The following is a 24,506-nucleotide window of genomic DNA, read 5'->3' as shown; positions in this document are numbered from 1 at the left end:
GTAATTGTTTAAAGATTCCAGTGTATCTTATAACAAATTCTTCTCCATATAATACACCGATCAGATCCAGAGGATGGAGCTCTCTAGAAAGTAATGCCTCATGGACTTCAATAAAATGTCTTAGTGCTGTTGTGCATTTCATTTAACTTCTACCTATGGATTAAATTACATTGGCTGTGTTAAAAACTGAGTAGATTTGTGCAACATTTTTGTGGCAGGTAGTTTAAAACGAACGCCCACTTGGAATCAAAGATGCCATACAGGCTGCCTGTTTCCATGTTTAACATAAAAATTTCCTTGGGCTCCTTGCAGCAGTGGTCTCACAGTCTCCTCCCTGCCCCATGGATGCTGAATGCTCTCCCTCTTACAGAAACAAGAGGCACTTTCTGGCTCACACTTCCCCGTCACTCACACACGCTCCCTCACTTCGCCTTCCCCCACAGTGCTACTTCCCCCCCAAAAAATAAATTTAATGTTCTGTTTAAAAAAAAAAAATGTAAGAAGGAAACACTCTTGGACACATGTTGCCCTTGATCAAAGAAATTATCCTGGGTGGTCCACATGTTGCCAGCTGGGTGGGTATGCGAACTTTGGGTTGGATTAGTGGTGGTATTTTGCCTTCACATACAAATAAATCCTGTGGAAGAGTATCTTGAGCAAAAATATTTTTACTTTGCTTTCCACTTATTTTACCATCCATTTATTTTTTCAGGAGACATAAAGGAGAAAGAATGCTGTATTTTTACTTTCAAGTAGATTCATAACTTATATTTTAACTGCTACGTTTTACTGAAAGTGATAGGAGAGAAAATGATCAAAGAAAAAAAAGATCATAGAGACTCTATAAGAGATCCAATCTTACAAATCTAAGAGACGAAATGGCAATGATGAGAACTCACTTTCTGGCAGGTACCATCTCATACACACAGGAATCTACTCAGCTGCTTTGCTTTACTTCATAAATGAAACAAATGTTGGAGTTCACTGTTTAAGCCAAGGGAATCTTCGATATCCACTTGGGAGGTAGATGTTATTTACCTCTCATTAGCACGAAAAAATTGATTCTTATTTTAATTTTCTGAAACATTATAATTTTGTTTTGGTGTCAGAGGTAAGGTGGATGTTAAAGCATTAGTCACTGATAGTAACAAGATGCAAGAGCAATTTTCAAGTAATGCATCAGTCTGATTGCTTAAAATAAACGTGCATTCCTTCTGACTTACAGAGCACATAACTGCAGAGCTGCTAATGATAAAAATAAGAACACAGTGGAAGGAAACTCTGTTTACACCTCAGATTGCAATGCATGCACCACCTCATCCCTCCCATACCTGTAGCCTGCAGCAATAATGTGCTGCTGCCGACAAGTCACTTATTTCAAAGCAGGTATCTGTGCCGCTGTATACAAGTTGTAGAGATTCCTCATCTTCTCCCCACTCTAATCTGTATTCAGAGATGTCAGCACCAGAACATTCGGGACTCTGCAACACAAATATTTATGTTGTTCAGTTCAGAAACGAGCACTTCAGATGTCTGTGTTTCACTGGGGAAGGAATAAAGCACATGGAAAAAAAAAAAACCAACAACCACCCTTATTTTTAAATTAATACACCATTACTTCAGCAAATGGAAACGTACTGAATTAATGTTCCCTAATAGGTTACTGAAACAGGACAATTCTGCACAAGAATTACCTGACTGAAATTCAGAGAAATGAGAGAGCGTATGCAGCTACTTTGCTTTTCATCAGGACACTCAGGAATAAATTGTCTCTCCACTGGCTCGGTAGAAGCTCAACCATGGAGAACACAAAAAAGCATCAATCTAGTGCAGTTTAGTGGAGTGATCAAAACACAGCTCTGGAAGAGCTGGCCTTTGAGCCAGAAGCAGTCACTGAGAAAAGAACAACCTCAACAAGAGAGGAGCTGGCCTGAGGTTTCCAGTGAAAGTCACCCACCAGTCCCAGTATGGGACACTGGAGTGTGGATCCTGGAACATTAACATCCACAATATGATTCCTATGGGATCACAGAATCATTAAAGGACCTTAAAGAACATCTTGTTCTAACACCCTGCTGTGGGCAGAGACACCTTCCACTAGACCAGATTGCTCAGGGCCCAGTATGACCTGGCCTTGAACACTTCCAGGGATGGGGCATCCACAGCTTCTCTGGGCAACCTGTGCCAGAGCCTCACCACTCTCACAGTAAAGAATTTCTCCCTAATATTTAATCTAAATCTGTCCTCTTACATATATCCCCAGCAATCCTTTTATCTAAGGGAACACAAAATAAATACCTGAATGTGCTGGAGATGAATTAGAACAGGCATAACAACACAGCTCCCAAAGCAAAATATTTTGTGTTTTTAGCAAAACTAGCTGTACTAGTTAGTTTTAGCAAAACTCCCTGCAGCAGCTCAGGGAACCACTGCTGTGTGTGCAGAAGTGTGGTCCAGGACACGACAAAGACTTTGTGATTATGGCATGCAAGGTGTAATTTCCAGTAAAAGGATCCAGAGCATCCCTGCACACCATAATGCCCACCCTGCACACACACATGGACTTCTCTGGCTCTGCCTTGGAGCTTCCAGTTATTTTAATAATTGCATTCAGAACTGCTAAGCCAGATTTTTAAAATAGCATGTAAAAAAGGTACCACAGTAGGCACCACAGTGTGCTCTCCAGCCAAAATACTTCACAGAGGTTCACTGTTTTTCCTTCATATTCATATCAGCCAAAAAATGACACTCTTTAAGAAAACATAACCACTGTAAACCACATTACTCCTACCACAGCTTCATTTTTAGCTAGAATAAACACATATCTCCTGCAAATAAATACAGAGCCTACCAGAAACACTGCTGCATCCCCTCATGGCTGGGGAGAGCAAATCCCTGGCCAATAGAAGGCAACACTTAAAAGTTCATTGTGATTTCTAGCTTAGAGTCACAAAATTTTGCAAAAAATATGAATACCCCCAAACTGCACCAAACATACCGGTCTCTCATAACATTAAATGTAGACTACATTTGTAATTAGGTATGTTGTTAACTCAATTGATTTATTTGAACATCTCATGAATGTCAGTAACTTTTTTCTCAACAGGGGCGCTGTCTGGGGGAGGAACCCAATAGAAAAAGGGGTGGAATGACTTTTAAAGTTTTCAGTGAAAGTCTGTGGCAGAACTAAAGCCCTGCTACTCCATATCACAATGTTATCTATGGCAACAGCCCTTGAATTCTGCTTTAATTACACAATTTTTTCTTAATAAACCCAATTAACCCCTGTGCAATTCAGCTAACACTTATTTTAAGTCTAATGCCTAAGATCCTGAAAAATGGTGGAGGAATCCACACAAACTAAAATAAAAGTAAATATTTGGGGTAGAGACAAACAATTTCTGAGGAGAAAAAACCCTACACTGTAAGCATTTATGCAGAGTTAATTTCGTATCAGAGACTCCACTTTCAGCCAAAACCAAACATTTGTCTTCACAATTCCACCTCAGGACATGCTGATGTGCTTAAAAGTCTGCAGAAAGCACTTCTACCCCACCAGTGCTCTATCATCTGATGTCAGAGCAGGAGGTCTCATGTCTGAATCCTGGTCTGGATGACTCATGACCAGCCTTATGGAAGTCTTCAAATTAAAGCAGAGAAGATGCTTTCATACAATAGAAGTTTCTGAATATGGTTTTCTTGCACAAAAAAACAGTTCCAGGCCACTGAACAGCTCTCAAGCTGACTTTTGAGTTTTGTGGTGACCGTATTGGTTTGGATAAGCAAGATGGAACGAAGCAACCAGAGCACCTGACTTACCTCCCAGCTCACAAGTACACGTGTGTCGGACAGAAAGGACAGGGAAGGTGCTCTGCACTGGCCTGGTGGTCCTGCTGCTGTGGTGACCTCTGTGGTTTCTGAGTATGGACCGTACTAGAGGGGAACAAGGTGTCTGTACATTAATATACAAGCACACACCCATCTCCTATCCCTCAAAGGTTTTCCAAGAACAGCACATGACCTTTTTCAATGCACTAAACTTTCTCAAAGACAGACTGGAATCCCAACACCTGGCACCAAACACCAGAGCTCAGGATGAGACCACGTAAATGACTGCAAGTTAAAGAGTGAGGTAAGCTCAGGAACAGGCAGACAGGATGTACATCCTCTTGTGTGACAGTGAATGCCCATGAAAGCATAAAACACCTCCAATTTACCCAAAAGTGAGAATGTGCACTCAGTTAACTGAGGGACAGTTTGTGTCCCTCTGCCTCACCTTAGCACAATGTGTTCACATGCCAGTGCCAAAGCCTGGCATAGTCAGCTTCTCATGGATATAAGGAGGAGCACAGCAACAGTAAAGCACATACTGGAGTCCAAATCCAGCTTCTTTTACATAAAATGTCTGCCACAGGTTAATTCTAAAAGGACAGGATGTGCTGGAGCCCCAGCCTGGTACAACGTGCAGGGACACGCTGCAGACATGGCACGGACGGCTCCGCTCCACGGGCAGCTCAGCCAACTGCTCAGACAACTTCTGAGCCCTTGGTAGGAGGATAATTTAAATGCATATTAGCAAAAGAAAAGCCAATTTTCAAGAGTCTGGAAAACGGGCTTCAGCCAGCAGTGCGAGGAGAGGAGATAACAGCAAAACAGCCTTTCTGAGGCCTCCCGAGTGGAAGAGTGAAGTTTGCTCAGAACGTCCCTGAACTAATTAGAAATCGTTCTCCAGAACAAAGGAACTTCACTGGAAGCAACTAGAAGAAAAACCCTAATATTTACTTATTTTGTAGTGCAATATTACCAAGTATGAAAAAAATGAGCTACTACAAAGGCCAAACAACACAGAAATTATGAACCTCGGAAAACCTCTCAACGGACATGTCAGGATATCTGCTATTGAGCAAAGACAACACTGATGGCTTTGTTTGACTTATGAAGAATGGACATGTCAAAAAAATCTCATTTATTGACTTTTGTTGTTTTCTTTACCAAATAGGAGGAAGAATCTGGTAGAGAACACTCTCCCCTATTATGCATCTGATAGAAAAACCCAACCAAACCAGAACCAGACCCCCCCATTTAACAAAAGGTGGAAGTAGAAATGCTTTGCAATTTTTTTTAACTGTTCTGCCAAAAAAAAACAACAACCCCACAATGGCTTTCTTTCCAGCAAGCAAATCTAATATTTCCAAGTGTATTTAATTTATTTTTCACAAAAACAAAACAGTGAGTATTTTTAAGACAAAACATCTTTATAGTCTTGCAGTCTTAGGTTTTAACAGCAAGCAAGTAATTTTAAACCTTTGTGTTATGTTTGTCACCAAAATTTGCTGGGAAGAAAGACATCAATGAATGTAGCTTTGCTGGAACTGTCTTTATATAACACCCTTGGAATGATGCTCTCAGAGGCAAAACAGAACCAACCCAAACCTCACTAAAAAAAAAAAATAAAAAGTTCTTTCAACAGATCTCCATGAACATCAGACAGAATTTCTGATGTAACTGGGAAGGTACTTCTTCCAAGGAAATCATATTACAAAAAAACCTCCATGAAATCTATGAAGCATTTTTTCAAATTAAAACAAAAAAATTCCTCAGAAATGTCAGTTTCCCTCAAAACATATCAACACTGGAGTGAAATTGCAATACTTATTTTTTACACAGTTGAAAACAAAAAATAGGAAATGCAGTGGAAAGGGAATAAACAGATTCTCCCTTGTAAGCAGATATTACTTTGGGCAGGGATTTTGCATGTTTTGGTGCAGCTGATTTTCGCCAGTCAGATCATATTCAGGAGTACCTGAAGCCTCCTTTTAAAAGGAGATTAAAACTGCAGCTCTTCCTCCAAAGTTCCTTTTAAGTATTTCTCACATTCTTTTCTTTTGCCCATCTCCCCTTCACCTTTCTGATCACCAGCACTAACACAATCACTGTCCAGAATCTCCCATTCCAGGTCAGTACCATCTCCAGGGATAAAAAGCCAGCACACGTACCCCACCATCGTTCAGAGCCCTCACTCTGAACCGATACGTTGCCCCAGGAAGGAGGTTGCTGACAGTGCACTCCAGGTCAGGCCCATGATACACTTCAGAAACAACTTCTTCAGGGGCTGTCATTTCCACACTGTACTCTGAGACAGGACAGCCACTTTCTGACGGAGGGACATCTAAAAGAAATCATTTAGTTTGTTAATAACATCAGGACACGGGCCAGGAAAACTAATTTTTTGTTGCATGCAGCTTTTTCCCCCAATGAAAACAATGTATTTGATAATACTTGCATGTTATGTTACAAGCCAGTACCACAGAATTAACCTGCCTGGGGTTCTGAAAAGCAGTGTCCACTAAAAGGGGCGCAGGCTTCCAGGAAACAATATGGTATCTTGGATGCACAGGTGAATTTTTACTGGTGTTGAAATATGTTTGACAGTCAGAAATTGTACTGATCTAGAATTTAGCTTAACAAATGATGCCCCAAAGATACCTGCATGCTGCAATGTTATCATGGTAAAGAAGAAGTCTGTTGGATACTGGCATGTGCCTTCTACTCTAAAAAATGTGCATATTTGACAGTTCAGTGTCATGATCATGGTCCAAGACCTTTGCAAAATTACAGGTGTCCAATGGATTGTGTGTGTTATGAAGTGGATCAGGGTTCAAATGCCACCCAAAATCCTCAATATGTTCTAACCCAAATTTTTGAGAGAATTCATATATTAGAAGTAGCAAAACATTTCTGCTAAGTCAGTATTGGAAAGGAATAAAGTAAGATTTTGAATCACAAGGTGTTTTTGCATAAACAGAGGAATAAAAAGATAGGTGTTTTAATATAGTCAATACTTTGTAGTCTTGACAGAGATGGGACCTCACTAACAAAACTGGAGCACAGTGTAAGGTCTTAAAGACAACCAGAGGACAGGTAACTTCACAAACCCAACAGAGAGCCACCACAGTGGATGAGAAGTTGAACTTCTGACTTGCACTGACTTCGCTTTGCGATTTCCCATTCACCAGGACGAACTGCAACTTTTCACGAGCAACGCAAATAAAGACTAAGGCAAGGTCAGCAAATAACAATCAAGATCAAAGCTGTCCAACAGGGAGATGCTCCACTGTCTTACCCCATTGTAGCTGCACTTCTTTGTGCTTTGGCTTCCCCAGGACTCTGGGTGCCCGGCAGTGCCCCGGTGCCACACTCAGCGTACGGACAGGTAAACTTTCAGAGCACTGCAAGAGAGCAGAGCTGCAGTTAGCACCTACAAAGTGAGGCATGGTTAGAAAGTGGTACAAGAAATTGTTTTCTACATCCACCACTTAGTAGAGATTTATGTAAACAATAAAGGAGAGGAGATGCTATCAAGCGTGTTACTCACAAATCCAATTAACAGAGTTCCTTCATTACCATCCTCAAAACTGTAGCACACATGGGGTTCTCTATTTTAATTTTCCTTGTTTTTAAAATAATGTCAAGGCCTAAAGTACTCAATCTTAAATGAGAAAAAAAAATAAAGCAGGAGGAATAATAGTATAGATACTAAAATGAATTTCAGTCAAAGAAGGGAATTACTGGAATCAGTGGCTGGAAAAGGGAAATTAAAAATTTAAAATAATTCATCCATATGAAAAATAACTGTTACAACAAACCACCCTTTTCTACATCTCCAGCCACCAGCTTTGGTCAGTACAGGGTCATGCACATGAGAGTCTGTGGCCTTTTCAAGCAAGTGGCCACATGAGATGAAAATGATGGTCTTTTCTAGTGTAAATATAAACACCTACAGACTGGTTCTGAGGAAACAGAATCTCATTAAATTGCAGTTTGCTGAAACTAAAATCAGGTACACACAGAAGTCTTCTGACATTCAGCAACTTGCAACATAAGCCATCAGCACAGCTTTACTGTGCTACAGGAAAAACATTCCCCTTCTTTTTAAAGCAGAAGTATGTTACCAAAACGAGCAGATAAATCTCAGAAAAATATAAACCCAATAGTCCTTACTGTTAGATAATACCCACCTGACTGTGTCCACCAGTGCTGATACAGCATGCCCGGAGTTTATACAAAGTGCCTGGTTTCAAGTGAGTACAGGTATATTCTGTAGCCGAGCCACTATATGCCACTTCCCATTGATTTGCTAAAAATAAGATATATTCAAGTTTAGAGAACTGTAATGCAACAAGTTTAGGAGTGTCCAGGAAGAAGGACAATCCTTAATGTGGTTTTCCACAAACCATATGTTTCAGGAAAGTCATTAGTGTTACTATCACTGTGAAGATTATTCCCACGTAAAGATATAACACACGTAAACACACATAAAAATACTCACAAATTTAAATATTATATAATGTACAAAATATAAATATATATATTTATACACAAATATAAACATAAATATTTCTAGGTTCAGCCACATAACCTAGAATTCTACCAGTACTAATTAAGAGAAAAAGAACTAACTGGAAAAGAATACACTACAAAATCTCCCCAAATCCAAACCAAATTCCCCAAGAACACTTCAGGTTTTAAGGCTGCAAGTATGTAACTCACATTCAATCACATGTGCAACATTAGGCCATTAATGATAATAACAATAATAGTCCAAAGGGTCAGGAGTTCTTTATGGTAGCCATAGTGGATTGAAACAGAGACAACTTGTTTCAAGTTTACCTTCTGGACTTCCTTGAGAAATCTCTAGTAGATACTTCAGGATTTCTGAACCACCATTATCCTGTGGAGGATCTGAAAAAATGAGGCAAGTTGTCAGTAAATCAAGATTAGGAGTGTAAGATACCAAAAAGACTACAGAACCTGTTCCTGATTCTGCTCCTTCTCCTCCACATCAACTACACCAAGTAAACTGCAGCAGAAGTAGGTAAGAGACATTAATTTTCAGCATCAATCAGAATAAGGCGGCTGGATAATGATGATCCAAACAAAATGTATGGAAAAAGCACTGAGAGAGAAGCTGCCTGGGGGCTTGCCCCATTATTAAAGGAAGCAGCTGGAATGATGCTGCAATGGGACATGAAATGGAAAATGAAAAGCCTGAAAATGCACTTGAGTGTGAGTTGGTCAATGAAAACAAACAACATTTTTGATTCTGAAAGCACAAGAGCCTCTAGATACTTTTTACAATATTAAAAAAAATTAAGCTGTCAAGTTCTCCAGACACGTTCAACTTTGGACTGAGAAGCAGCATGAAAAATCTAACACATATTTACGTAATTTTATTTGAATTTATGATGACCCCCAAAAAGCTTTACTGTGACAAACTGAAGTGCCTTACCCCATTTCACACTAAAGCCATGAGATGTTATTGGCCCCTTAATAACAGGTCTGGTTGGAGGTCCTGGCCTGTCTGGGCTTGTTGTGCAGACCAACACTTCGCTGGGAGAGCTCTTCCCTTCCACATTAGAAGCAAACAGCTGAAACAAAACCACAAGTTCACCCTTGTTTATTGTACCTGCTTTTCTGACATGAGAGTTCTCTGCATGAGACTTCTTTTAGAAATTGCACAAATGTCATTAAGCTGGAAAATATGTCACATCCCAAAGCGTGTGGGATTCTAATAACAGATATTAGATTGTCATGTTGTTTCTTTACAAACATTGATTTTTCCCTCCCTCCAGCAGCAATAGATTGTGGTATGTTTAAGACAAAAGCAGTGTTGGTTTTCCCTTTAGAAAAAAATTCACTTTTTTAAATAACTGTGGCAACTTGCAGTTATTTGCTCCTAAAAAGAAAAAATAATCAAAACGATAACAAATACTTTGTCATTTTTTGGGGTTGGGGTATTTCAAACTGCTACTTAAAACGAAATAATTCAAAGTATCAGTAATCACACAATTAAAAGTCAGATCAAAGTTGTGCCTGTAGCCAATGTCACCAGGCTACAAATTTGCTCTGATGTCAACACAGTTTCCTAAAATCCGTGTTTAATGTGGAATCAAGGCTGTAGAGAAGCACAAAGTGTCCTCTTTCCTCAGTCAGCCACGGTAGCTTTTACAATACTAAACTAAAAGGCATCATCTGTGAGTGACACTGAAACAACCTCCCAATTCTTTGGGTAGTTCTTTACGCAACTTCACAAGGTCTTCTGTCCCACGGAGCAGGGAAAAAGCTCTTCCCTGTAAGAATGGTGAGACACTGGAACAGGTTGCCCAGAGAAGCTGTGGCTGCCCCATCCCTGGAATTGTTCAAGGTCAGGTTGGATGGAGCTCTGAGCAACCCAGTCTAGTGGAAGGTGTCCCTGTCCATGGCAGGGGATTGGAATAAGATAATCTTTAAGATCCCTTCCAACTCAAACCATTCCATGATTTAAATGAGTCTTTGGGTAAAGTTTTCTTTTTCCTGCTTCTGAATATACAAAGACATACAGAAGCCAAATGTTTCTGAATCGACACAAGCCTGTGGTATCCTCCTCTCCCTGTGCTGTTTACAAATTACACAAAGCTGCTTCCAGATACTGACTCCATTTGCTGATGGGAGCAGAGAGGACGTTGGCTTCACAGACATCTTCTGCCCATCTCCAGAGGGACACTGTGCTCCAGATGGCACATCCTGTGGAGCCACTACAGTGGACAGTCTTGGGGGTCTGTGTTTAGGAGCACCCACAGAGCAGGAGATACCAACACTTGCAAAAAAACAGCTCCAAAACAGCCACGTGGACATATGAGATAAAAAAGCTTCAATTTCTGGCTGCCAGGGGAAGAAAAGCCCTGAGCTGGGGAGGAGAGCTGTGTTCGCTGGGTGCCCTGCAGCATTTGCTCCACTCTGAACATTTGCTCCACAGAACATTTTGGGAGCAATGCAGCCAACTAAAATTACCTCGTGCCCTGAGCCACACTCTCACAACATCCTACTGACAGTACATGGTACTGAGAACTACGTTTGTTCCAAAAATGCTGAGTAACAGCATATCCTGTGATAAAAGTAAAAATACAACTAACAGTTTAATCTGTTAGGCTGCAGTATAAAGTAAACTTCTACTTGATGACTCAGTTTTGGAGGGAGTATTAAAGGATTTCTACAGTGCCTGGAAAAAAACCAACACAGAACACACTATGCAAAGACAAGAGGAAAGAGATTTTACCCTGAATTTATACTGTGTGCTTCTTCTGAGATTCTTCACAGTACAGGCTTGCTCCTCTCCAGTGTACTTCGGGTGAAACACGCTATCCTAAAAAAAAAAACCAAAACCAAACAAAATCCCATAACTGTGGAGTCTGAGAAAGTGCTCCCTGTATTACAGCTACAACACATTATAGCAAAGGAGCTTCATAGCTGAGTGCTTTTTTATTATTATTATTACTTTTAAGCTGCAAGACCACAATAATTTTCCTCTAGAGGCATAGTGCAGCTGCCCTAAATAATATAATTTTGCTGCAAAATAAGCACAAAACCACTTGTGGCAGTTTAACCTGTTACAGAACTGGAAGTGACAGATGACACAACACACACCACAGAGCAGTGAGGACAGAGCAGACTGAACTGGTTAAGGACAAGCTGCCCTACACTCACAGACTCCTGTGCAGCTTTGTAAGTAATCATGGCTGACAGTACAGATTTTTAGCTAAGGATTCATAATTAATTCTGCTGCAGAGCAGAACAAATCACACAGCTCTGTCCTGCCAAATACCCAGTACTCCTGGAAGGCCCTCCAAAGCAGCATTCCATGTTCTTCTCAGTGATCTTCAATTGACAAATGAAAACCCAGTCTAAGTCATGCACTTTACAGCAACACAGCACTTACATTATCTTCTTCCTGAATTTCCAGCGTGTAGGAAATCACTTCCTCTGGTGTACATCCTTCTACTTTATTCCACTGCAATGAGATCCACGTAACACCAGCTCGAACAAGCCTTGGTGCAGAAGGGGTCTGAGGAATATTGCCTGCAGTGTAGCAAACCACCTCCTGGCTGTACCCACTGCTCAGAGACACAGAAGGAGAGAGAGAGGAATATTAAAACACAAACAAAACAAAACTACATTCCTCTAAACACATCGAAGTTTAGGGGGTTATTTAATATTTTCAAAAAATGTGGACAACATTCAAATTGCCTAGGTGGAAAAGATGAACGCCCAGTTAGGAAATGCCAGAACTAAAAATAGAAAAAAAATGCAGGATTATGTGTCCTCACAGTCATTTTACAGATCTCATCACAATTATACTGGAAAAAATATTTGACTGCCTAAAAATATTAACTTGTTATTAACAGTGAAGTAGAGGAAAATGTCATGTAGCATAAGGGAACTAAAATATAGGAAATAAAGTCCAAAGTATTTAACTTTGGGATGTTGAACTTGAGATGCTCAGACTACAACTACTACAAACTCAGAACACAACTTCTATTTAAGCTACACCGTTGAAAGGTGAGTTCTTCAGCAGATCTAGTCCCACTGCTTCAGACATCCCCCTCCAAAGAAAGCAGGAAAAATTTATCCAGTCCTGCCCATACATGCTCAGCATCACGTAGGAGCTGCCTGGTGCAGGCACAGACACCTTCCAGCCCTCCAGGCTGGCTCTACTCCTTCCTGACCTTCCCTGCCCAAACTTCTTTGCATTTTAAGCTGAGCATAAAGTTTTGCACAGCTCAGGCTGCAACCAGAGAGAACACCTGTGGCCAAGGGGATGTAGGCTCTCGTTTTGTCAAATCCCAGCATCCTTAAAACAACAGGAGATGAGCAAGTGTGGAACAGTTCTCTCAAATTTCCATGCAGAATATATTATGTACAATGGAAATTTCAGAACAGAGTTTTAAATGGACAGATTCTGGTGAAATTTTGGGAAGAGAACAAAGAACTCTCAAGTTAAGGTAACGTTCTTGCAATGTTCAAATCTGTGTTTCCAAAGTACGAACTTATTTTGTGCCTTAAAGTTATACCTCAAATTTAACACCCAGAAAAGGACATCTCCTTTTTAAGTCTTCTTCCTCAAAAATAGCATTTTTGTTGAAATACTCTTATAGTTAAATAATCCACATATAACTAACACCTGAACAAGACAAAAATCATCTTAGATCTTAAGTTCACAAGCATTACAACCAATCAAAACCATATTATGACATGAAGTGTTAGATGACATTATCATGTCATAATTTTGAGTGCTGCCTATAAAATAAGCTCTATGCTGCTGGTGCTTATCTCACAGATTAGCACAGAGCAGCTGACCATAAATACAGTTCTTAGTTCACTCCCTGCTTGATAGTCTTGAGGATAAAAAAAATAGGGAAAACAAAAAAAGGGCAGGGGGAAGAGGTGGGGGGGGATGTTGAAACACACCCTAAGGTATTTTAAAAATCTGGAATCTGGCAAAGAAAAGAGATGCCAGAACTGGGAACTTTGCACAATCCCAAATCCCTTCCAGTTACACTCAGCAGCTCAAGCCCCCCCGCTTTCCAGATCAAGTATTATTTCAACTGGGAGGGAAGAAATCTTGCAAGCAGTTGGGAAAAGGGACTGTGCATACATGAATGGTCTCAGTGCATCTCAGAGAAAACACAGGACCATGAATAAAACAGCTTTTTAAAGCTATATGTTACTCAGAGGTTTGTGCTTTAGAAGAGAGAACAATACAGGAATCTCCCTCCACCGAACACATTGTTATGTACCACTAGTGTTTCTTTTTGTGTCCTTCTTGTAATAATGATTAGATCCTGTTTAGCTAAGAAGGACAATAAAGGAGTACACAAGAGCACTGGATGTTTGGTTTCTTCACAGCTAAACTCTTCCTGGCCTACTTTTCTTCCCTGAGCACAGAGAGTACACACAGCCCCTGCAACACGATGTCTCTGGGCACTCTCTGGTCCTTAGGCTGCAGAACATTTTATCCCAGTGCTCCCCTGCAGCTCCCAGAGGATTGAACTAAGTCTGATTTCTTACCATCTTCATCTGAGTGCATCTGTTAATGTGCAAGGAAAAGCAGAAGCTAAATCCCATTTTCAGTGTCCCTGAGTGTGTCTGTCCTGCCACGGTCCTGGCTCTCTCCCCCTTCTTTCCCACCCCATCAGCCAGCCCTGCCAGTCCTGAGGAAGAAGGAAGGGACTGTACTGTTGAAAAGAGACAGAAGGGCTTTGCTTTAAACCAGAAAAATAAATATATCAAGATTCCTTTCAAAATCTGTAACTCAACTTCCTCTTGCTTGTTTTTCTTGGTTCGCAGAGGTCCCTAGTGGGAATTTTACATAACAGATGTATTCTTTTTGTATTAGGAATAGATCACAAAACACCATTTAACACCTCAAAAGGAGCCTATCTTCTTAGGCTGACCTCATCATGCTGATGGTATAGGGCAATTCCCTGGGACCTGAAGGATACCACCAGGGAAGGTGCAGCTTTAACTCAAAACCACGAAGAGAAAAAATAAACAAAAATCCCCCTCAGAAATTCCTCTTTATACTGTCACTGATAGTTAAACTTTCCAGCTATCACTTTTTCCTCAAATAAATGTGTACCTTGGGTAGCTTACCTAGTACCGATGTCGTTCTGGGCCGCTAATCGGAAGGTGTAACCCAAAGCTGGACAAAGCTTAGTCAGCTTGCAATGCTTCTGGCTCCCGAAGTAACATTCTCTGAAACCACTGTTCCTCTTTCCCTAGAAAGAGAGAAATCTGTAATTGGATCGCTATGAAACAAAAACCACACAGTGCTTATTTTAAAAAGCTGTTAAACGATATTAGAACTGGATGTTTCCATACAGGCACTGTGCAAAGGAGGTTGTGTAAGCACTGACAGAGCTGCTTTGCTCCCAAAATCCCACAGATCAGCACAGTCAGCCTGCTGACAGATCCCTCCTCTTCTCAGAGTTTTATATTTGTGAGATGTATCTACAGCTCCTGGCATTCTGCTTGAAACGTGATTTATCCCACTCATTAACAAAAAACCAGGCAAATTAAGGGTAAAATCATCCCTCAATCCACTCAGTCACAGAGGCACAGGAAAGGTGCGGCCAACATTTCTTGCAAGCTCTACCCTCCGTACCTCCATCCCTCCCTGGTCCTTCAGGAATTCTCTATCCCACAAGAGGGCTCTCGCTCCCCACAGTCGAGCCATGGGCAGACCCAGCGGGACAACCCAGGTACAACCAGCCCCATGCTCTGCTCTCCAGGGCAAAATAGATTTATTAATCACAGAGGAATATTTAATGTGCCAGTTCTGCACCGACCCCACTGCTTGGAGCACATGATGAGTGAAGAGGATTTGTTGGTAACTGTGCAGCTTTGGTAAGAAACTTGGATACCAGAGGGATGGTTTATGGAAGTCTCACATCAGCATGACCTGGAACAGTGATCCATCCTGACAAAGCCAAGATGGGGCTGCAGCCAGAGAGGGCATCGGGACACCTCTCCAGCTCCCAAATCCTTCCTCAGGTACAAACCAGCACGGCTGAGGATAAGGACACTCAGAAGTTCTCTCCTTCACCCCACCACATTTAAAACCACACAAAAACCTTTTCAATGCACCCCAACTTGGTACACCCTGGGGTAAAAATTAAGCTGAGCTGTTTGCAGGGCAGAGAGCCTAAACCAGGTTTCGTACTATGTCACATGCAGGAAATGATCAATTTGAAATCTTTCTGGAGAAAGGGCATGGACTGCTCAACTCTTCATAAATAATATCTAACAGAGCTGAAGCAGTTTAAAGGCTTTTAATTTCAATACCTGAATGCAAAATTAATGGACAATTACATTATTAAGCACAGCAGAGTAGAAGCCTGGCAAATGACATCATGGGCTCAGATAGGTGCAGGAGACAGAATTATCTCTGCAACTTCTTCTGACTGAAAAGCTCTGCTATGCCATTTACTATCTTTGGCACCTGTCTCTACAATTTTTAATTATTATTTTATTATCTATATGGGTGTCCCTCACTGCAGACAACAGCTTCACCTGCTGCTGCCTCCTTGGGCTTGCTCTGCCCTCCCACACCCCATTCTTCCTCCATGCTCAATACATCACTTCGCCACTAAAGATCTCAAAAATGCCTGAGTGGGACATGCATTTTTCACTTGGCCATTCTCCAGCTCCTACCAATTTCTACTTATTTTCCCTCAGACTACAACACAGAAGGAAAAACTCCCTAAAATGTTTGTAGTGTATCTCCAGAACATGTTTATCAAGCTAGAAACAATCATGCAGATCTCCAGCACGGAATAACAATGTGGAGGCACTGAAGGGACATTTATCACACTGGCAAACAGCCCTAACTTTTATTTATACACAGTGAGCCTACACTTGTTCTGGAACTTGGTTTTATACAGAATCTCCTTCAACTTCACCCACCTGCTCCAGCTGTAACATTACTGTATGGATCAAGCAAATTAAGAGATGGAATTAGAAGAGAATCATTTTGTAAAATGAGAAAACCTTTTCAGATCTAAATTCCCTAGTTATAGAGTTCTATGATAAAATTACTTTAGGACGAAAAAGATAGGTGACCATACATCCCAGCTCAGCAATAATGTGTGTAAACTCCACACTACACAAAACCACATTAGAAATCCCGTGTTTCAGTAAAATATCCATTCATCAGTGCAAGACTATCAAGAATATATTTTTTTTCTTCCCTATGCAAACTCTCTTTTATAGGTTGAGTTGCATTAAATTAATTTTCCTCCAACTCTTTGATGACTTTACTACTTATAAACAATTGAAAACATTTATTTTTGATTTCTGCTTAAGAATGTAGGTTTGTTTAGTGATTTACCTATGCTTTTTTCCAAGAGAACAAAATGACCAAATACTAAGCATGTGTTTGATAAAGCAATGCTGGCTAAAAAGGAAAAGTCATGGACAATCTCACCTGTAGCACAATGCCTGAACTGAGAGCAACGGGCCAAGGAAACTCTCATTTATCAAACTGGTGGGTAAAACTTTGCCAAGATTGCCAAACATCTAAGTTATCTTCAACTTTATAACAGTACAAACTCTGATATTGTATATATTTCTCTTGTAGAACTGGTACTATACATTCCCCAGACTCACTCAGAGACCAACTGGTATTCAAATTACTCAGACTGGCTGGTATTTTGGATTCTATTGGCACTAATTGGAGAGGCTGGCCGATATTTCTAATTATCCTGGCATTAATAGCCTGGAAATAGCCTCTCCGCTCCTTCTCTCCCAAGATTTATGAAAGCACTAATGCTGGCATAATTATAGACAGGAACAACTGGCAGGCTGGTACTGGCTGCCACCCAAGAGTCTTACAGCTTTCCCAGAATCCTTCTCCTATCCTTTGTACACTCAGCATCCAAGTTTTTAATCCTTTAAATAATGTTTCGTAAGTTGCTTAAAATACACTGTATCATTTCCGCAAATATTTCTAATCCCCAGATTTCAGAGGGAGTGCTGTCTGACTTCTCCTCCAGGCCTGCTTTCTCCAGCCTGTGTTCCCTATTCTTCTCCAGGACAACCCATACTGTGATGATCATCAGCGCCTGTCAGGAAACAAGAACAATTCAGCTCCACAAATCCCTCAGAATTTGCACAACACTCTAACAGAGCGTTTACACACAGTTTTTAAGAGTTTTCCCTGCTATTTCAGCTATATTTCAAGCCACACACTCAACACAGGGTGCCAAAGTGTCTCTTGGCGAGTGTATTTATTGAACAAGGGTTTTGAGCATTTAAATGGGTTTTGTTGACTGCATTTCCTGCAGCACAGGCAGTAAATAAACACAAAAGGAGGAAGTGGCCACTGCAGGTACAGTGATGCAGGAATGGACCACAGTCCTTCACCACAGAAATCTGCAGCAGAGCTGCCAGCATCAGATCTGCAACCAGGAGGCAGGATGGACATCTGTGGCCACGCCAGCATTAGCTGCTATGTTCAGGTCATACTGGCAATAAAAAGGAACAGACTGATACTCAATCTGACACAGAGCTGCAGAGCAAACTGTCAACAATTAGTGTAACACACCTTAAGATCTCTGCAAAGCATTTATTGTGCAAGTTATACACATAACTGAATTTTCTCTACATACAAACATTTAGAAGATAGCAAAAGACCTATGAAACATCCCTAGAATATACACAAACCCCAATTTTATCCAAGGCTCTCCTCTTGCATGTCTCACAGGAGTGGCGCAGCCACAGAACAGACTCAGAGGGCAAGTGAGTGAACGAGCACAAACATGGAGCTCTGTGTATCCAAATTCCAGTGCAGCATTCACTGAGATACTTTGCTCAGATTATCAGCTGGTAAAAAACAAGCACATCTCTGCTACCTTGAGAAATTAAAAATTTTGTGGCAGAACAAAATGATCTCAATTTACCTATATAATAAACTTCATTATTAACTATCCATCATCAAATCATTAAGTAGTGTGGTGTTGTATCAGTCTCTCTCGAGTAGATTAAAATGAGCTGCTTACTGGATGAGAATTAAAGCTGCTTTGAGTTGTACATAAAACAGAGACACACACTGCGTGAGAGGGATGTTTCTGACTCAGGAACATTCCTCCCTTTTCCCATAGAGAATGAATAGGATACTCTCGCTGCCCATATGCACAAGAGAAACATTTACTTACTACCACTTAATCACAGAACCAGCATTTCACATCTAATTAGTAACAAAGGCCTGATTCTTACAGCAGTGCCAGCAGCATTTTTCAATGCAGTTACAGTTTACTGATTTTGATGAACACTGGCATCAGGAGAAAGCATCACCTCCTCTACAGTCACATTTTCTTTTTGGTATACAACTAATGCTATTTTTTTCTGATTAGCCTTTGCTGACCCTGAATAAACAGTCCTGGCACCAAGTCATCAATTGATTAGTTCAGGTTTGTAAGTTCAAAGTTCATAGCAGAGTCAGAAGGTGAAGTTTTCCTTAATTATTAATTTTAATTGATTTTATTGCCAGATGACTATTGTCAGTCCCAGCACCTGAGGTGCAGGCTTGTTGATATCCCACCGGATTTCAAAATAACGGAGATGAGGGGCTGATCCTAACTCTTTAATCCAAATTGGGAGGGAAAAAGATGGAACAGCAGGAATAGCTTTGTGTATCAAGGATTTTACAGAGTCTACAGGTCAGGAAAAACACCAAAACCCAGAACTAAACTGAGGCAGTAGCTGGGTAGGACTGGCACAGTGACTTACTAAGCAGAATTTCCCACCTCACCTAACCCTAGGGCTGTAAAACACGGTGCTCCTGCTGTCGCTTTACAGCAACAATTCACTTTCTGCATATACAAGTGATGCCATCTATGCCCCTGGCTGCATTTTACATGCTACAAACTGTGCCTCCACCCTGTAAAAACAAGAAGAATGAGGGTGACATACTGCTGAGCATCTGACACGCTCCAAGATCCAGAGATCTCAGAGACAGATAACCCATGACCCACCATGAGGGAGCATAGAGGGGCTGCTGGAGCCCTCTCTGTAGCACAGCTCGAGCTGGGGGAACACACTGGCGTGACTGGGATACAGCTGGAGGTGCCGATCTGAACACCTCCACCTCTCCCCACACCTCCTGTGCCTGATGCCAGTTTTGTTTCCACAGTCTGAGGCTGCAGCCTTTGCACAACAGTTTTCAAGGATCTGCCTACAGTGAGAGTGGCAAGGGCTTTCCACAGCTCATTCACACCATCCTTCCCAGGAAGGGACCAACTTCCCAGGCATGCTGCCATTTTAGGGTGCTTTTCCAACTTTATCATTGGATACATTTCTTGTTCTCCACTCTTACAAAGCCCTCCCTGCTTTGCAGCCACGATTTAATTTCCTTCTATCGCTGATTTTCCCGTGTTTATATTTTATCCTGTGCCCTGTAGCTAATGAATGCTGCTCTAGCTGAGATCTGGCAGCGTGTTTGCTGTTGCCTGGCAAGCGTTCTCCTCTGCTCTGATGTATTTATTTCTTGATTTCACCAGGACACAGTGTGGCATTGTGGAAAAGTCAGCGCTTTTGCTTACGTGGAGTTTACACAACCAAGTGCAAGGGTACAGAGCACTGCAAGTGAATTCTCTTTTGTACTTGGGAGGTGCAACTCCAGTAGCTGAATGCACTTCATGTCAGAGGCACAACTTGCCATAGCACCTGAAAAAGTGAGTGGAACATCCTGCCGAGCTCACCATTGCATGAGATGAGGTTCCTTCAGATCCAGGCACAGCCAGCCTGCATCTTCAGACTTTTTCTTTAACAAGCCTAAATAGCAGGTTTTAATTTAGCGACTCAAAATGGCATTTCTGTCTCATATCAGAGGAAAAGAATTTTTAGAGAAGCTACACCTGTAGTATTAACTGTCTCAGAACCTGACAACTACATTTCAGCCAGGAGTCCTGTCAAATCATTGGAGATATACCAAATTAATTTGTGCAAGGTCATTATTCTTTCATCTGTGCTGGTTAGTTCTCCATTGTGATCTCAGATTTCATGGCTGTTACTGAGAAAACAAGGTAATTAAAATAGACAGACTAATGGAATCAGGATGCCTCAATTTTTCCCCATTGGTACCTGAGCTACCCAAAACCAAACTGCTTTTGCCCTGTGAAAAAGACATATCATAACCATTCTTTCTGAAGACAAAACTCTAGGTATATAATCAGTATTAAAGGGTATAAAGGACAAAAGAATTTTAGAATTGCCATACATATATATACATATATATACATATATATATATATATATATATATATAAAATTATGTCTAGGCTCCATGTAGACAAAATGAATATCCGAAGTATTTGCACTGTATTAATGGTCTGCTGGTGGTCTCTTCTGACAAGACCTTCTTCTGCTTTCCTTCCCTTTGCAGGCTAAAATAATCCACATTTCCACTGCTTCACTGTTTGGTGCTGTTATGTTCCCATGGCTCCAAATTATTGGAAGCCTTGGAAGAGATCACAAGTGCACAGTCAAGGTGTCACAGAAGGCGTAACGGGATCATCCTGGCCAATCCTTTTGGAGAAATATCTCTTTAATCCCTTTTCCCAGACCTCACACTCCGCTTTTTTCCCTCTTCACTGACGACCTTTCCCCTTCCATTATGCAGAGAGGGACAGCAAGTCATTCTGAAGTTATTGTTTACAGTTCAGAGGGTTTCTCATCATGCAGACCCCACTTGCTGTGACAGTGCATACAATAAATGTTTGCACAGTGAGTGGCTCCAAACACCCAACATGTGCCAGAATGATCTGGGAATGTGTTATTAGTGCAATAATGGAAAACTATTCATAACAGAATACTCCCTTCAGAATATTTTTAGACTACAAAAGACCTCAAGAGATGTTTCTCAGACTGCACAACCGGACACCCTTTCATACGCTTCACTTCCTGACTCATGACTCTTTTTTTCTTTATATGTTGCTCAAGCCCTTTCTGTCACCCATTATGTATTTTTTCCTTCAAAGATGATACTCCCTGACTCATGCTTTCTGCAGAAATATGGCTTGCACAAAAGAAAGGAGGTAGAAAGGAATCAGGGGACAGAGGGAGGATTCACAAGAACCCACCTCCAAAAAATCATCCACACCATGTTGTCAGGGCACCCTCCCCAACAGCCCATTGCTCACTAACCACATAAAATAGGAGAGAACTTAATTCCTTTTATGCTTGGATGGGGACTAATTGTCACTGTGAAAAGGACACTTCTTTTGACCCTGAGTACATTCTCTGCAGAAAGGGCTGCAAGATCATAGCTTGTCTCCTCTGAGGCAGGAACAGTGTTTATTCTGCACTCAGTCAGCAAACAGAAGAAAGAGATCATGAACAGAACTCTAAGATACATTACAAGTAATGAAATAGTAAGCAATGCCAATTAACAAATAATATACACCAAATGAGTGATAAAAGATTTCATGAGTACGGAACATTATCTCTGCATAAAATAAACTGAATGGAAAGTTTTCCCCTCGCTGCCCCTTTCATCTTTCTAACTCTTTACCTAATGTCATCAGGATTTCATTTTCCTCTTTCTATTTTCTCCTGTATTTAATTATTTTTCTTTACTCAGCAAATCCTTGTAAAGTCTGAGTACCATTTATTTGTGTATTTATTTCAACTAGTTACAACTTACCTCATCCCACTCCAGAAGGTAGCTGGTGATTTTTGAACCATTATCAATGGGTGCCTACAAACAAAAATAAACAAAAGGTGACTTGGGGAATAGAAGAAAACTACTTCACCACCCCCCAGGCAAATGACTACAGTTTCAAGTGCTTTGCACGTGGCTTGGCAACCTCTTAACGATAATGAAACACATACATTTTAAAAGTCAAGTCAGTGCACAGGAAGGGATTTGTCAGAGTAGAGCAAGTTCAAGTCCCTTACTGAAAAATGACTGTCTCAGCTTTCAATTATTTTCAGTATTTATGCTCACTGTCAGTAAACTCCATTTTTCCCTGCTTTCTTGCCCGATCCCAGCATTACCTACCTTCCACTGTAGGGTTAAGGAGCTTTTGGTCCTGTGCGAGGGTTTGGGTGGGAAGGGACACTCTGGTGCTGAGCTGTGAGTGGTGAAGCTTACTGGCTCTGAGCAGGATCCCTTTACTGAGTTGTACATTGCATATACCCTGGAAAGAGTAATCAAGTGGGTTATAAATTTGCTGACAGTTACACTGGCACTGTCTCAGCCGCAGTATTTGACTACCAAAGCATCCATGATACCATTCACTAATGACAGATTTATCACAGACCAGTGTCTGTCCTTATTTTACTTCACTTCATACAAGTATGCAAAAAAAACCCCCAAAACCCACACGGCAGAAGGCAAACTCTACAGTAATTTGTGCAAATACTCCCAGAGACCACTGAGTTATCTTCATCATCATCTTTTCTTTCCACCACTACTTCCTTGTAATTGCAAGACTTCCACACACTGTGCTAAAATTCTCTTTGCAACACAACAGAAAGTATGAGCTCATGAGAAAAAGGTGTCAACTTTAACACCTGCTTTACACTTGAGTCCCATGTATCATGTTGAGTGGTGGTAACTGCTGGTCTCCTTCCACGGGTACAAGCTCATCCTACATGGCTCAGGTGTCAAGACTTAGTGGAGTTCCATGGATTAGAACTAACACAGCTCAGCAATATTACTCCGATAAACTAAAAATCTTCAAAGCAAATTTGATTTCAGGCAAATCTTCTATATATCACCATAGAGGGGGATATAAAATACAAAACCATGTGGGAAAGCAAATGGGATATAGTTGAGCACTTCCTCAAGAGATGCCTTTCTCTGAAAAATTAATGGTGTTATTTTTTCCCTTCACATTTTCCATGCAGCAAAAGAAAGTGCAAATTGCAAGTCTTCTACTCAAAAAAAAGTTCAAATCATGACCAGACGATGACCTCTGAGTTGGCTGTAGCTATTGTGTACTTGAATGCAGAGCTAAAGAAAGGGCAATTTCTAAATTTGTTTTCAGTAGATAAGAGTAATTTATGTACAATGGCCACCTACGTAGAATCAAACCTTTTGGGGGAGGCTGACAAGAACTGCTGTAGTGCTGCTTTACCCATCACCTATTAGCAGTCAGGAGTGAAAACAAATGCAATTTGTGTACATCTGCTGGAAATGAGCACAGTCAAGCATCCAACAAAAATCATAAGGGAATAAAACCATGAGAAAACAAACTTAGGGGGCATCCTCTGCATGTCACTGAAACACAGCACAGTCAGTCCTGAAGGTACCACAACAATACACCTGAAGAAAAGCAAGCAGTGGGTTCAGAGTGATCCAGGTTGTCCCAGGTGCCCCACAGGGCAGCAGCAAGAACAAGTACCTTGTCTGGTGGAGATAAAGCCCTGAGAGATGCTGCCAAGGTTAAGGAGACCCAAAGCGATCCGCCCAGTAACTCCTGGCCCTTAAATTTCTTTACTGAACAGATTTATTTCTTCACAGATGTTAATACATAATGCAGTTACAGTGAAGAAAAAAAAAACCTGTCATGGAAAGCAAATAGGCAGCTCGTTCAGTGTCGGTTCGCTCCACTGCAAACACGGGCTGCTGCTTTGCAAGGTTGACTTTTATATTTAGCAGTCACTTGTTTTTGAACAGAAGTTACTGCTAATTGTTCACAAATGAATTATAATTTGATAAACCTGCAGGAAGGTGGAGGGAGCTGTAGGTAAGGGAGGAAGAAGTCAGCCAGGACATGGGACAAATACCCCTAAAAATGACCAAGACCTCAACCCAACTGCACATGGTGACCACTCTGGTGTTTGAAGTTGGCTTCAAAAGAGATGCTCAATGCTTACAGCAGGAAGCTCAACAGTGTTTTACAACCTTCTTCTCCTTGCTACCATCCCTGTTGTGGCTGGAACTCCTGCCCAGCCCAGGAGCTGCATCTTTTCCTTATTTATGACGAATTACTTCTGGTCTTCTCCTTCTACTTGAAAATTTTATTTTAGGGCTCCACTAGAAACTTAAAACTGAAAAGAATCTATAGTATCAGAACAAGATGGACACACTTAGGTGTTGGATCTTTTTTAGAGCTAAGAAGCAAGGTGTCCTTTAAAGTTTTGCAAACAGGAACAGCCTTGACATGAAACAGCACACCATGCTTA

At 41.0% G+C, this 24,506-nt stretch overlaps 1 protein-coding gene across 2 annotated transcripts in view; it reads right to left on the bottom strand.

Annotated features, from left to right (window-relative positions):
• The window catches only part of FNDC3B (fibronectin type III domain containing 3B), a 191,757-nt gene that overhangs the window by 33,230 nt on the left and 134,021 nt on the right, over nt 1–24,506 (bottom strand). For both annotated transcript variants that reach the window (XM_051781696.1, XM_051781697.1), the window contains exons 10-21: nt 22,375–22,513; nt 22,018–22,071; nt 14,470–14,594; nt 11,756–11,930; nt 11,096–11,182; nt 9,290–9,428; nt 8,671–8,742; nt 8,019–8,137; nt 7,124–7,229; nt 5,997–6,169; nt 3,820–3,933; nt 1,332–1,481 (exon numbers count right to left, since the gene is read on the bottom strand). In XM_051781696.1, coding sequence (XP_051637656.1) covers nt 1,332–1,481; nt 3,820–3,933; nt 5,997–6,169; nt 7,124–7,229; nt 8,019–8,137; nt 8,671–8,742; nt 9,290–9,428; nt 11,096–11,182; nt 11,756–11,930; nt 14,470–14,594; nt 22,018–22,071; nt 22,375–22,513 — 1,453 coding nt within the window. The remainder of the gene's footprint in view (nt 1–1,331; nt 1,482–3,819; nt 3,934–5,996; nt 6,170–7,123; nt 7,230–8,018; nt 8,138–8,670; nt 8,743–9,289; nt 9,429–11,095; nt 11,183–11,755; nt 11,931–14,469; nt 14,595–22,017; nt 22,072–22,374; nt 22,514–24,506) is intronic.

This window comes from Manacus candei, unplaced genomic scaffold (assembly GCF_025592945.1).
Source record: "Manacus candei isolate 608988 ecotype Guabito, Panama unplaced genomic scaffold, ASM2559294v1 h1tg000015l, whole genome shotgun sequence".
NCBI lineage: Eukaryota > Metazoa > Chordata > Aves > Passeriformes > Pipridae > Manacus > Manacus candei.
The sequence above is the reverse complement of the archived record's forward strand: the minus strand, read 5'-3'. Positions and strand labels throughout refer to the sequence as shown.